Source organism: Ovis canadensis, chromosome 20 (assembly GCF_042477335.2).
Source record: "Ovis canadensis isolate MfBH-ARS-UI-01 breed Bighorn chromosome 20, ARS-UI_OviCan_v2, whole genome shotgun sequence".
Classification (NCBI taxonomy): domain Eukaryota; kingdom Metazoa; phylum Chordata; class Mammalia; order Artiodactyla; family Bovidae; genus Ovis; species Ovis canadensis.
This window is the reverse complement of record NC_091264.1, coordinates 44,056,410-44,070,144: the sequence shown is the minus strand read 5'-3', so window position 1 is coordinate 44,070,144 and position 13,735 is coordinate 44,056,410. Positions and strand designations below refer to the sequence as shown.

The 13,735-nt window shown below is 37.8% G+C and overlaps 1 protein-coding gene across 1 annotated transcript; it reads right to left on the bottom strand.

The window, feature by feature from the left end:
* Nucleotides 1-11,174: 11,174 nt before the first annotated feature.
* Nucleotides 11,175-12,152, bottom strand: LOC138425458 (olfactory receptor 10C1-like). The gene has a single exon (XM_069563356.1). The coding sequence runs from the start codon at nucleotides 12,135-12,137 to the stop codon at nucleotides 11,175-11,177; it is 963 nt and encodes a 320-aa protein (XP_069419457.1). The 5' UTR covers nucleotides 12,138-12,152.
* Nucleotides 12,153-13,735: the final 1,583 nt, after the last annotated feature.

The following is a 13,735-nucleotide window of genomic DNA, read 5'->3' as shown; positions in this document are numbered from 1 at the left end:
GCCTTTGGAGGGTGGTGCCTGGTTTAAGAAAAATCACCCCTGGAAAATAGATTTTCTGGTTGACTGACTGTTATCAGAAAGAAAGGGTCATACAATGTTAGCAGGCCCCTTGGCCAGAAGATGATGTAAATCCCTTAAGATATTTGTATACATTTGTATGAAGCACCTGATTTTGATAAGGGTCAGGACTGCTGACCCCACGTGACTTTGTATTTTCAATTTATCTCTATGTATAACAAAAAGTATATAAGTGAACTTGGAAAATAAAGAAACGGGTCACTTCCTGGAAAGAGTGGTCTCCTCATGTTATTCTCTCTCTCACCTTCTGCTGAATTCTTATCTGGAGCATGGAGGCTCACTAAGCCTACAAATTTTGCCGGGGCTTCTAAGATCTGACCAGGGAGGCCTTTGTGTCTCCTCTCCTTCTGGAGAACGGGAAGACGTCTGTGGCCTACGAGGGGGTGCAAACTCCTTGTCTTGGAGTTTTATTGGTTTTCCATGTAAACCAAGTTATTCAGCCCCTTTTCTCCACTGAATTTTCCCACTGAGCTATCCTTATCCCTCTTTATATCTTTAATTAAAACTTAATTAAACTATTCTTTTCTGATCGCGAATGCCGCCTCCCCTTCAAATTCCCTGGATCCACGGGGCTGGACCCTGGCAGAATAGGAACCTGGAATGTTAGGTTCATGAATCAAAGTAAATTGGAAGTGGTCTAACAGGAGATGGCAAGAGTGAACATCAACATTTTAGGAATCAGTGAACTAAAATAGACTGGAATGGGTGAATTTAACTCACATGACCATTATATCTACTACTGTGGGCAAGAATACCTTAGAAGAAATGGAGTAGCCCTCATCAGTTGAGTTCAGTTCAGTCACTAGTCTTGTCCGACTCTTTGCGACCCCATGAATTGCAGCACACCAGGCCTCCCTGTCCATCACCATCTCTGGAGTTCACTCAGACTCATGTCCATCGAGTCTGTGATGCCATCTAGCCATCTCACGCTCGGTCATCCCCTTCTCCTCCTGCCCCCAATCCCTCCCAGCATCAGAGTCTTTTCCAATGAGTCAACTCTTCACATGAGGTGGCCAAAGTACTGGAGTTTCAGCTTTAGCATCATTCCTTCCAAAGATATCCCAGGGCTGATCTCCTTCAGAATGGACTGGTTGGATCTCCTTGCAGTCCAAGGGACTCTCAAGCGTCTTCTCCAACACCACAGTTCAAAAGCATCAATTCTTTGGCACTCAGCCTTCTTCACAGTCCACCTCTCACATCCATACATGACCACAGGAAAAACCATAGCCTGGACTAGATGGACCTTAGTCGGCAAAGTAATGTCCATGCTTTTGAATATGCTATCTAGGTTGGTCATAACTTTCCTTCCAAGGAGAAAGCATCTTTTAATTTCATGGCTGCAGTCACCATCTGCAGTGATTTTGGAGCCCCCTCAAAATAAATTCTGACACTGTTACCACTGTTTCCCCATCTATTTGCCATGAAGTGATGGGACCAGATGCCATGATCTTCGTTTTCTGAATGTTGAGCTTTAAGCCAACTTTTTCGCTCTCCTGTTTCACTTTCATCAAGAGGCTTTTTAGCTCCTCTTCACTTTCTGCCATAAGGGTGGTGTCATCTGTATATCTGAGGTAATTGATATTTCTCCCGGCAATCTTGATTCCAGCTTGTGTTTCTTCCAGTCCAGCGTTTCTCATGATGTACTCTGCATAGAAGTTAAATAAGCAGGGTGACAGTATACAGCCTTGATGTACTCCTTTTCCTATTTGGAACCAGTCTGTTGTTCCATGTCTAGTTCTAACTGTTGCTTCCTGACCTGCATACAGATTTCTCAAGAGGCAGGTTAGGTGGTCTGGTATTCTCATCTCTTTCAGAATTTTCCACAGTTTATTGTGATCCACACAGTCTAAGGCTTTGGCATAGTCAATAAAGCAGAAATAGATGTTTTTTCTGGAACTCTCTTGCTTTTTTCCATGATCCAGCAGATGTTGGCAATTTGATCTCTGGTTCCTCTGCCTTTTCTAAAACCAGCTTGAACATCAGGAAGTTCATGGTTCATGTATTGCTGAAGCCTGGCTTGGAGAATTTTGAGCATTACTTTACTAGCATGTGAGATGAGTGCAATTGTGCGGTAGTTTGAGCATTCTTTGGCATTGCCTTTCTTTGGGATTGGAATGAAAACTGACCTTTTCCAGTCCTGTGGCCACTGCTGAGTTTTCCAAATTTGCTGGCATATTGAGTGCAGCACGTTCACAGCATCATCTTCTAGGATTTGAAACAGCTCAACTGGAATTTCATCACCTCCGCTAGCTTTGTTCGTAGTGATGCTTTCTAAGGCCCACTTGACTTCACATTCCAAGATGTCTGGCTCTAGATTAGTAATCAGATCATCATGATTATCTGGGTCGTGAAGATCTTTTTTGCACAGTTCTTCTGTGTATTCTTGCCACCTCTTCTTAATATCTTCTGCTTCTGTTAGGTCCATACCATTTCTGTCCTTTATCGAGCCCATCTTTGCATGAAATGTTCCCTTGGTATCTCTAATTTTCCTGAAGAGATCTCTAGTCTTTCCCATTCTGTTCTTTTCCTCTATTTCTTTGCACTGCTCAGTGAAGAAGGCTTTCTTATCTCTTCTTGCTATTCTTTGGAACTCTGCATTCAGATGCTTATAACTTTCCTTTTCTCCTTTGCTTTTCGCCTCTCTTCTTTTCACAGCTATTTGTAAGGCCTCCCCAGATAGCCATTTTGCTTTTTTGCATTTCTTTTCCATGGGGATGGTCTTGATTCCTGACTCCTGTACAATGTCACGAACCTCATTCCATAGTTCATCAGGCACTCTATCTATCAGATCTAGGCCCTTAAATCTATTTCTTGCTCATAGTCCACAAAAAAGTCTGAATGTACTTGGATGCAATCTCAAAAATGACAGAATTATTTCCAAGGCAAACTATTCACTATCACAATCATCCAAGTCTATGCCCCAATCAGTAATGCTGAAGAAGCTGAAGTTGAATTGTTCTATGAAGACCTACAAAACCTTCTAGCACTAACAACCCCAAAAGATGTCCTTTTCATTATAGGGGACTGGAATGCAAAAGTAGGAAGTCAAGAGCTACCTGGAGTAACAAGCAAATTTGACCTTGGAGTACAGAATGAAGCAGGGCAAAGGCTAATAGAATTTTGCCAAGAGAACGCACTGGTCCAGAGCAAACACCCTCTTCCAACAACACAAGGCAAGACTCAACACATGGACATAACCAGATGGTCAATACCAAAATCAGACTGATTTTATTCTTTGCAGTTAAAGGTGGAGAAGCTTTATACAGTCAGCAAAAACAAGACCAGGATTTGAGATCATGAGACCAAGGCTCAGAGATCATGAACTCCTTATTGCCAAATTCAGACCTAAATTGAAGAAAGTAGGGAAAACCGCTAGACCATTCAGACATGACCTAAAACAAATCCCTTATGATTATACAGTGGAAGTGACAAACAGATTCAAGGGATTAGATCTGATAGAAAAGAGTGTCTGAAGAAATATGGATAGAGGTTCATGACATTGTACAGGAGGCTGTGATCAAGACCATCTCCAAGAAAAAGAAATGAAAAAAAGCAAAATGGTTGTTTGAGGAGGCCTTACAAATAGCTGAGAAAAGAAGAGAAGCGAAAAGGAAAGATAAACCCATCTGAATGCAGAGTTCCAAAGAATAGGAAGGAGAGATAAGAAAGCCTTCCTCAGTGATCAATGCAAAGAAATAGGGGAAAACAATAGAATGGGAAAGACTAGAGATCTCTTCAAGAAAATTAGAGATACCAAGGGAACATTTCATGCAAAATGGGCACAATAAAGGACAGAAATGGTGTGGGCCTAACAAAAGCAGAAGATATTAAGAGGTGGCAAGAATACACATAAGAACTATACAAAAAAGATCATCAAGACCCAGATAACCATTATGGTGTGATCACTTACCTAGAGCCAGAAATTCTGGAGTGCAAAGTCAAGTGGGCCTTAGGAAGCATCACTGTGAACAAAGCTAGAGAAGGTGATGGAATTGCAGTTGAGTTATTTCAAATCCTAAAAGCTGATGCTGTGAAAGTGCTGCACTCAATATGCCAGCAAATTTGGAAAACTCAACAGTGGCCACAGGACTGGAAAATGTCAGTTTTCATTCAAAGGGATTGCCAAAGAATGCTCAAACTGCTGCACAATTGCACTCATCTCACATGCTAGTAAAGTAATGCTCAAAATTCTCCAAGCCAGGCTTCAGCAATACATGAACTGTGAACCTCCAGATGTTCAAAGTGGTTTTAGAAAAGGCAGAGTAGCCAGAGATCAAATTGCTAACATTGGCTGGATCATGGAAAAAGCAAGAGAGTTCCAGAAAAACATCTATTTCTGCTTCATTGACTATGCCAAAGCCTTTGACTGTGTGGATCACAATAAACTGTGGAAAATTCTGAAAGAGATGGGAATACCAGACCACCTGAGCTGCCTTTTGAGAAACCTATGTGCAGGTCAGGAAGCAACAGTTAGAACTATATATGAAACAACAGACTGGTTCCAAATAGGAAATGGAGTACGTCAAGGCTATATATTGTCACCCTGCTTATTTAACTTCTATGCAGAGTACATCATGAGAAATGCTGGACTGGAAGAAACACAAGCTGGAATAAAGATTGCCGGGAGAAATACCAATAACCACAGATATGCAGATGACACCACCCTTATGGCAGAAAGTGAAGAGGAGCTAAAAAGTCTCTTGATGAAAGTGAAGGAGGAGAGTGTAAAAGTTGACTTGAAGGTGAAAACGAAGATCATGGCATCCCATCACTTCATGGGAAATAGATGGGGAAACAGTGGAAACAATGTCAGACTTTATTTTGGGGGGCCCCATAATCACTGCAGATGGTGACTGCAGCCATGAAATTCAAAGACACTTACTCCTTGGAAGGAAAGTTATGACCAACCTAGATAGCATATTCAAAAGCAGAGACATTTCTTTGCCAACAAAGGTCCATCTAGTTAAGGCTATGGTTTTTCCAGTTATCATGTATGGATGTGAGAGTTGGGCCATAAAGAAAGCTGAGTGCTGAAGAATTGATGCTTTTAAACTGTGATGTTGGAGAAGACTCTTGAGAGTCCCTTGGACTGCAAGGAGAACCAGCCAGTTCATCCTAAAGGAAATCTGTCCTGAATATTCATTGGTGAAACTGATGCTGAAGCTGAAACTTCAATGCTCACCTGATGAGAAGAACTGACTCATTGGAAAAGACCCTAATTCTAGGAAAGATTAAAGCTGGGGATGACAGAGTTTGAAATGGTTGGATGGCATCACTGACTCTATGAACATGAATTTGAGTAAGCTCTAGGAGTTGGTGATGGACAGGGAGGCCTGTCGTGCTGCACTCTATGGGGTGCAGGAGAAGAGTTGCAAACGACTAAGTGGTTGAACTGAACTGATGTCTTATTCTCTGCTGTACCTCAAGTGAAACCAGAAAAACAGAATCTGTAATACATAGGAGCTATGACTCCTGTGTGATACCTCCAGGAGCTATGACTTTTGGTTGAGCAACACAGGCAACCTCATGTTTCCCAGCTGCTGCTGCTGCTGCTAAGTTGCTTCAGTCGTGTCCGACTCTGTGCGACGCTATAGATGGCAGCCCACCAGGCTCCCCCGTCCCTGGGATTCTCCAGGCAAGAACACTGGAGTGTGTTGCCATTTCCTTCTCCAATGCATGAAAGTGAAAAGTGAAAGTGATGTCGCTTAGTCGAGTCTGACTCTTAGCGACTCCATGGACTACAGCCCACCCGGCTCCTCCATCCATGGGATTTTCCAGGCAAGAGTAATGGAGTGGGGTGCCATTGCCTTCTCCTGGTTTCCCAGCTAAGAGGGAGCAAATGGAAAATAACACAAATTAGTTTTTCTCTCATTCTCTAATCCTCAGCTGTCCACTCTCATTGGCTGAACCCAACCAAAAGCCATAAATCAAGGAATTCTTTAATTCTTTTGTTTTGAATACTTGAAGTATACATGAGGTATCCAAATCAAAAGAACTAAAGAATTCTTTGATACCTCAAGCCTTAGGTTTGAGAGAGACTCCTAAATGTGACAGGTTCCAGGGTAGTGCATGTGTAGTACACATATAGAAATCCTTTGTTGATGTTTAAATTCTTCTTACACCTTTGTCAGTTCTTCCTTTGTTCAACTTTCCTCATTTTCCCAGTTGGAATGTGCATCTATTTTATGCTGGGATCATAGCTGATATAACTCTCCATTTAAAAACAGGCCAAGATCATTTCTGGCTTCCATACTGTTTGTTTTTGTTTTTTTTCTCCAAACTTTGAACTTTATATTTTTTTTTGGGGAAATAGCCAATTGTCAGTGTTGTGGTTGTTTCAGGTGAACAGTGAAGGGACTCAGCCATACATATACATGTACCCATTCTCCCCCAGACCTCTCTTATTCAGGCTGGCACATAACATTGAGCAGAATTCCCTGTGCTATACAATAGGTCCTTATTGGCTATCTGATTTGAATATGGCAGTGTGTACATGACCTTTCCAAACTCCCAACTGTCCTGTCCCCTTAGAAACCATGTTTGTTTTCTAAGTCTTTGAGTCTCTGTTCTGTAAGTTCATTTGTATCATTTCTTTTTAGTTTCCACATTTAAGGGATGTCATACTATATTTCTCCTTCTCTGGTGTCTTCCAGAACTTTCGAATTACCTTTTCTCTCACCTAAAACGCTGTTTCCCTGATTTCATCATGGCTGGCGTCTTCCTGTCTTTCAGTTTCGAGTTTAAAGATCACCTTCTAGGAAGGAATACCCGATATGAATTTACTACCTAGTATCTCAATATCATATTCTTTTAAAATTTCAATCAATAGACTATGTATTTTCTAAATTATTTTGCTTTCCAAGTATATCCAAAATTATTTTGCTCTGAAAGATGTAAATTTCATGACACTAGTAACTGAAAAAGTATAATAGAGTCATCTTCTACATATTATGTCAGTTGATTTTTATACACACACATAAGCCTTTTCATGGCAGATAAATTGATAAGTCAATAATTAAAATATATTTCTTTTTTATACAAAACATATCTGAAATACTTTTGCTACGTTCCATATATTTTGGTATGCTCTGTTTTAATTCTTCTCAAATTCTTTGCTAAGACATTTATTTCTTCTGAGACATTTATTATGTATGAGTGCATCATCTAATTTCTACATACTTGTATGTTTCACAATATTTTAAAAATTTATAGTAATATCATTTCATTGTGCATAGAGAACATTCTTTCAATCACTTAAAATTTATTGTGATTTTTTTCATGGCCTAACAAATGATCTACTCTGTAGAATGTTCCATATGCAATGAGAAACATATGTATTCTGTTTTTGTTGGGTGCAGTGTTATGTAGATGTCTGTTAGTTTTAGTTTGCTTATATTTTTCAAATCTTCTCTTTCTTTGCTGATTTTATAATTGTTCTTTCCATTATTTTAAGTGAGGTATTGAAGTTCAACTATTATTGTAGAATTAACTATTTCTTCAATCACTTCTGTTACTTTTTACTTTAAATATTTTGCAATCTGTTACTAGATACATATATGTTTGTAACCATTATATCTTCTTGATGGATAGCATAAATTTATCACTATGAAAAGATTTTTTGATTGTGGTAACAATTCTTGTTATGCCTTTATTCTGTTATCAGTATAACTAAATAGTGCTCTCTTTTCCCTTTATCTTATTAGCATTTTATTGAAGTATAGCTATTTTAGAATATTATAGAAGTTTCAAGTATATAATATACTGACTCAGTATTTTTACAGATTATCAGTTCAGTTCAGTCAGTCATGTCAAACTCTTTGTGACCCCATGGAATGCAGTACTCCAGGTCTCCCTGTCCATCACCAACTCTCAGAGTTTACTCTTACTCATGTCCATTGAGTCAGTGATGCCATCCAACCATCTCATCCTCTGTCATCCCCTTCTCCTCCCACCCTCAATCTTTCCCAATATCAGGGTCTTTTTCAATGAGTCAGTTTTTTTGCATCATGTGGCCAAAGTATTGGAGTTTCAGCTTCAGCATCTGTCTTTCCAATGATTATATTCTATTAAAAATTATTACAAGAAAATGGCTATAGTTGACTGTGTTATACAATATATTCTTGTTGCTTGTCTATTTTATACATAGTTTGTATCTATTAATCCTATACTTACTCCTATCTTGCCCCTCCTTTCCCTCTTTCCTTTGGGAATCTCTAGTTTGTTCTCTATATTTGTGAGTTTGTTGTTACATACATTTGTTTTATTTTTGTAGATTCCAATAGAAGTGATGATATCCTTTATCTCCTTTATGCATTCAAGTGTTGATGAACAGTAAGGTTGCTCTCATGTCTTGGCAAAATGCTGCTATGAACATTGGAGTGCATGTATCTTTTCAAATTAGTGTTTTGTTTTGTTTTGTTTTCTTCAAATGTATCCCCAGGAATGGAAATCCTGGATTGTGGTATATGTTGGATTTTAGTTTTTTGAGAAACCTCCATAATGTTTCTCAGTGACTGCACCCATTTACATTCCCATCATAAGGAATTTTCTTTTCTCCTCATCCTTGCCAACATTTGTTGTGCATACATTTTTTTGATGATAGCCATTCTGATGGGGGTGATGTAACATCTCATTCTGGTTTTGATTTACATTTCACTAATAATTTTTAATGTTGATCTTTTAATGTGCTTGTTAGCCATCTATATGTCTTCTTTGGAAAAATGTCTATTCATGCCTTCTGCCCATTTTTTGGATTGCATTATTTGTTTGTTTTTTTTTGATACTGAGTTGTATTTATATATTTTGGATATTAATCCCATACCAGTCATATCATTTGCAAATATTTTCTCCCACTTAGTAGGTTGTCTTTTGGTTATGAATAGATTGTTTTCTTTGCTATGAAAAAGCTTTTAACATTAATTAGGTCCAATTTGTTTGTTTGTTTTTTCTTTTGCCTTAGCATACAGTTTTAAACAAATATGGCTGTGATTTTACTGAATGAGTGTTCTGCCTATGTTCTCTTCTAGAAGTTTTATGGTTTCTGGTTTTACATTTAGGTCTTTAATCCATTTTGAGTATACTTTTGTATACTTTTGTATACTCAAAAAATATACTTATTTGAGTATACATTTGCATTTTGTATATGATGAGTGGAAATGTTCTAATCTTATGCTTTTACATGTAACCTCCCAGTTTTTGATATTTTTGAACTTATAAGACTTTACAAAATTAGTAAATCAAGCAAAAATGATTATGCTATACAAATTGTTTTTACTTGCTTTAGTTTTTAACAATCGTTTTTCTAGATTAATAAACACTTTGAATAGTAATCTCTAATGCCTGCGTATAATTCCTGCCTATTTCTATAGCATAATTGTTAAATAGTTATTTTTTCATGTTCAGATTCTTTCCATTTTTTGTTAATTGCACACAGATATAAATAAAAACTGCAATATGTTATGTTTTGATCTTCAATGGATTATATAGCTTTTGGTAAAATGTGTCCAGTAAAACAAATCTTGGTCATTAGTGAACATCACTACCATCCTCTAATCATAGTATTATTAAATCTTCTTTTTCTTTTTCAGCTTTATTGAGATAAAATGGAAAAAATTGTCGAGTTAAAACTTAAGGTGGACAATGTGATGGTTTTATATATGTGTTCATCATGAAATGATTGCCAAAATCAAGTTAAATAACATCACCTAATGTAGATATCTTTTGTGTATGTGTGTGGTAGGAACAGTTAGGTCTACTCTCTTAGCAAATTTCAAGTATACAATACAGTATTATTAACTACAGTCAGTATGCCATATGTTAGATCACTAAAATTTATTCATCCTATTTGTAAGTTGTCACGGCAGCAGAGTTCTCCATTCCTATCATGTTACCACTACTGTATGGGTAGTTGCTAAATCCTCATAGACCACAGCTCTTCCCCAAGGACTAGAGTTCAAATCCAAGATAATTTCTTCTATAGATGCCTTGAGATACTAGATTTTGTTGTAACTATGTTCATTTCTCTTAAGAGCAAATTTTGGATAATTTCCAAATATATCCTGCCAGGATTCATCTGCACATTTGTACATGTTGTAAATTACATAAAATCATTAACATTATTTATATTAATTATTTTAAGCTCAGTTTTCTTTTTCCATTCTTGAATTTAAATATGATTTCTCTTTCTTTTCTTTTTTTTTTCTCTTTTTTTTTTAAATTTTAAAATCTTTAATTCTTACATGCATTCCCAAACATGAACCCCCCTCCCACCTCCCTCCCCATAACATCTTTCAAAAATATTTTTTCTATGGGGACTCTTGGTAAAAATTTCTCATGCTTTTCTTTTAATATTCTGCCACAATTACCTCTGAATTTTAAGAGTTTGCTTTTTTGAATGTTTACACATTTTTATAGTATCCACAACTCATAAAATAATTATTTGACTACTTCATATACCAATAATTAAGGATGAAGAATTTAAAACATTTTTATGGAAGAAAGTAATGAACATCATAGAGTTATTAGGGAATTAAGAGTCATGTGGGACTGGTATATGTGGAAGCGCTACCCTAGTCACCATGGCAGAAGTCACATTGACCTCTCAGAGGAGAGAAAATGCCTGAGAGTATGGAGTGAGAATTTCCTAGGCTTCTGAGATAAAATCTGGTAATTTATACTCTAAGCCTGCACTTTAGCCTAGACTGAAATGTTTTAGAAAGCCAGTCTAGTATTAGATTCACTTATTAAAATTCGTTGGTAGCCAATTTTCTTTCAGAATTTGGCAATAAGAACTTTTGCTATAAGAAGAGAACTATCTCCCAAATTAAAATCACTGTTACTAAAGAAGTTTCTTAAAACACACCTTGACAAGTACAGAGTTTCCTTCCTTCCTTTCTGTCTTCCTTCCTTCTTCCCCCTCAACCTCCTACACTCCCTTTCTCCTTCTCTCCCTCTTTCTTTCTTTCTCTCCTTCCACCCTTCCTCCCTCCCTCCATACTCCCTCTCTTTATCCATACCTCTGTCTTTCTTTCTTTTTTCCCTTCCTCTGAGGTTGAGTGTGCATCTTTTTCAAAGAAATTTGTGTGGTCCTTTGGTATCTATCTGTGAGTCAAAACATTTTTCTTGCCCAGAGTTCTCCGAAGAGCTGTCTTGACTTCCTTGTTCCGTAAGCTGTAGATGATAGGGTTGAGCATGGATGTCACCACAGTATAGAAGAGGGCTAGGAGTTTATCTACCCCAGGTGAACGGCTAGCCTTGGGCCTCAAGTAGGTGACAGATGCTGAGCCATAGAAGAGTGTTACTACCAGCAGGTGGGAAGAACAGGTGGAAAGAGCTTTTTGACGGCCTTCAGGGGAGGGCATGACCAACACAGCGGCTAGAATTCTGCCATAGGAAGCAATGATTAATAAAAATGGACTGGAAATGCAAAGAATGGCTGCAACAAAGACTGCAGCCTCATTATGGGATGTATCCCCACAGGCTAGTGCCAGAATAGGGGGGAGATCACAGAAGAAGTGGTCTATTTCACAGGGGCCACAGAAGTCTAAAGAGAAAATATAGCTGGTTTGGCCCAAGCCTACTATGCAACCCACTCCCCAAGAAACCATTGCTAAATGGACACACATTCCATGACTCATTCGTGTTGCATAATGAAGTGGGGAGCATATGGCTGTATAGCGATCAAAAGCCATGGCTGCCAAAAGGCAGCACTCACTGATACCAAATAATGTAAAGAAAAACATCTGTGTAGCACAGCCCTCCCGAGAGATTCCTCGGGCCTCACTCACAAGGTTCTGCAGCATCTTGGGTATAGTAGAGCAAGTGTATCCAATCTCCAAGAGAGACAAGTTGGCCAGGAAGAAGTACATGGGGGTATGGAGGGCTGGATTGGTCCAGATGGCGAGGGCTATGAGAGCATTGCCTGACAGTGATGCTAAAAACATGACTAGAATGAGGGAAAATAAAAGGAAACACTGTTCAGTGATCTCAGAGAATTTGACAAATGCAAAGCGTTTCACAGACATGCTGTTGTCTTGCCACAAAGAACAATTGAGACTCATGACCTGAATAAAAGAAAGGCAAAGTCATCAGAAAGATTATTTCAGATAGAAATATAAATCCTTATATTACTCTTAACAAGCTCTAGTGAGTCAAAGAGATAAATTTCTTAACTACAATTTAAATTTAAACAGTTTGGGAGTTACACTCATCCTGAAACCCAGTCCTATCCTATGTTCACTGTACCCGTTGATTTGTCCAATATATGTCTAGTCAGCAAGCATAAATTAGAAAAAAAATTTCAGTACAATTTTCTTTCACCCCTTCATTTTATCAAATAAAGGTCTTAAGATTTCTATTTCTTTCCTCTTCTTTGGTTGCTTAGTTGCTTTCTTCACTTGTTCACTCAACAAACATTTATTGAACATTGAGTATTTTCAGATTATTTTGCATTTACTGTTGTCATGGGATTTAAACAGTAGGAAAAAAGGTCAGAAATAAGTGGACTGATTCAAAATTCTGTTAAATATGGAGTAACAACTCTGCATGATGACAAGAACCCTTGATGGGTATGATTGTTGAAAAATTTGCTCACACATAAAATATTAAATGCATTTACATTATTTAAACGAATTTTCATATATTTACCTTGCACTATATCTAATTAAATTAATTAATATAATTGAATATCTATATTCGACATGTAGCAAAGAAATTCAGTTAAGGCTGTGGCCAGAAAAAGAGACAATTGTTTACTTATCTTTTTTTAAAACCCCAAACATTTTCTTATATATCTTCACTTCTAAATAATAGCCTATGTTGTTACATAAAAGCTCTGGATGTGGAGAAGTTGTCATCTGTTTTGTCAGTTAAACACACAATTGTTTTAAAAAACTAGTTCTAGTCTCCTGTATTTGGGAAGGACTGCAGCTTTCTCAGTGACACTGATGGAAGAACTAAGGGGGAAATTCTGACCAAAAAAGGAGAATACCTGACTCTTTCCTAGGTAGTGATATTGCAAAGATTTCATTTCATAAGTATCCTTGTCCCATTTAGGCTGTAGGCATAAATGCAAACGCCTGTGTTAGGGAAAGTCCGGGGATGTGGGGAATGGGAGAAACCTAGCTGTGGATGGCACACAGGGAGGGTTGACTGCCCAAAGGCTAATGCATGCTGTTAGTCATTCTATATTCTTAGATGCACAGGATGAATAAAAAGTCATCCTGTGTTAAGTACTTTTTAAAACCTCATGAAATTCATAGACATTTGAAAAAATAAGTTGTCCAAGATAGTGAAGTGAGTGCTTTGAAATATTTAAACTGACTTAAGAATGTTAATAAAACTATACCAGGTGATATCTGATTTCTTCATTGCACTTTCTATTGTTTTCAGGATTTGCTCTGTTGACCTTTGTGCAGGGACCTTGAGATACATGTAGTAGAGGTCAGCTTTATGTTCCTAGCAAGAATGTTTCATTTTAATCATTGTTACAGAAAAAGAGTGAGATGCTCAAGGACAGGTGTCAGGAGTCTGCAGAAAGGACCATCACAGGCAGTATAACAGTTTGGCACAGACATTTTTCTGTCTCTCACCTGATACATTTTCTTGACCTAAAGCCTCTGATTAATCATTTCTGTATGAAGTAAGGATGATGAAGTCC

Bases quoted from the DNA above. Each gene is read 5' to 3' on its own strand.
- LOC138425458 (XM_069563356.1), bottom strand. From the start codon at position 12,137: ATGAGTCTCAATTGTTCTTTGTGGCAAGACAACAGCATGTCTGTGAAA.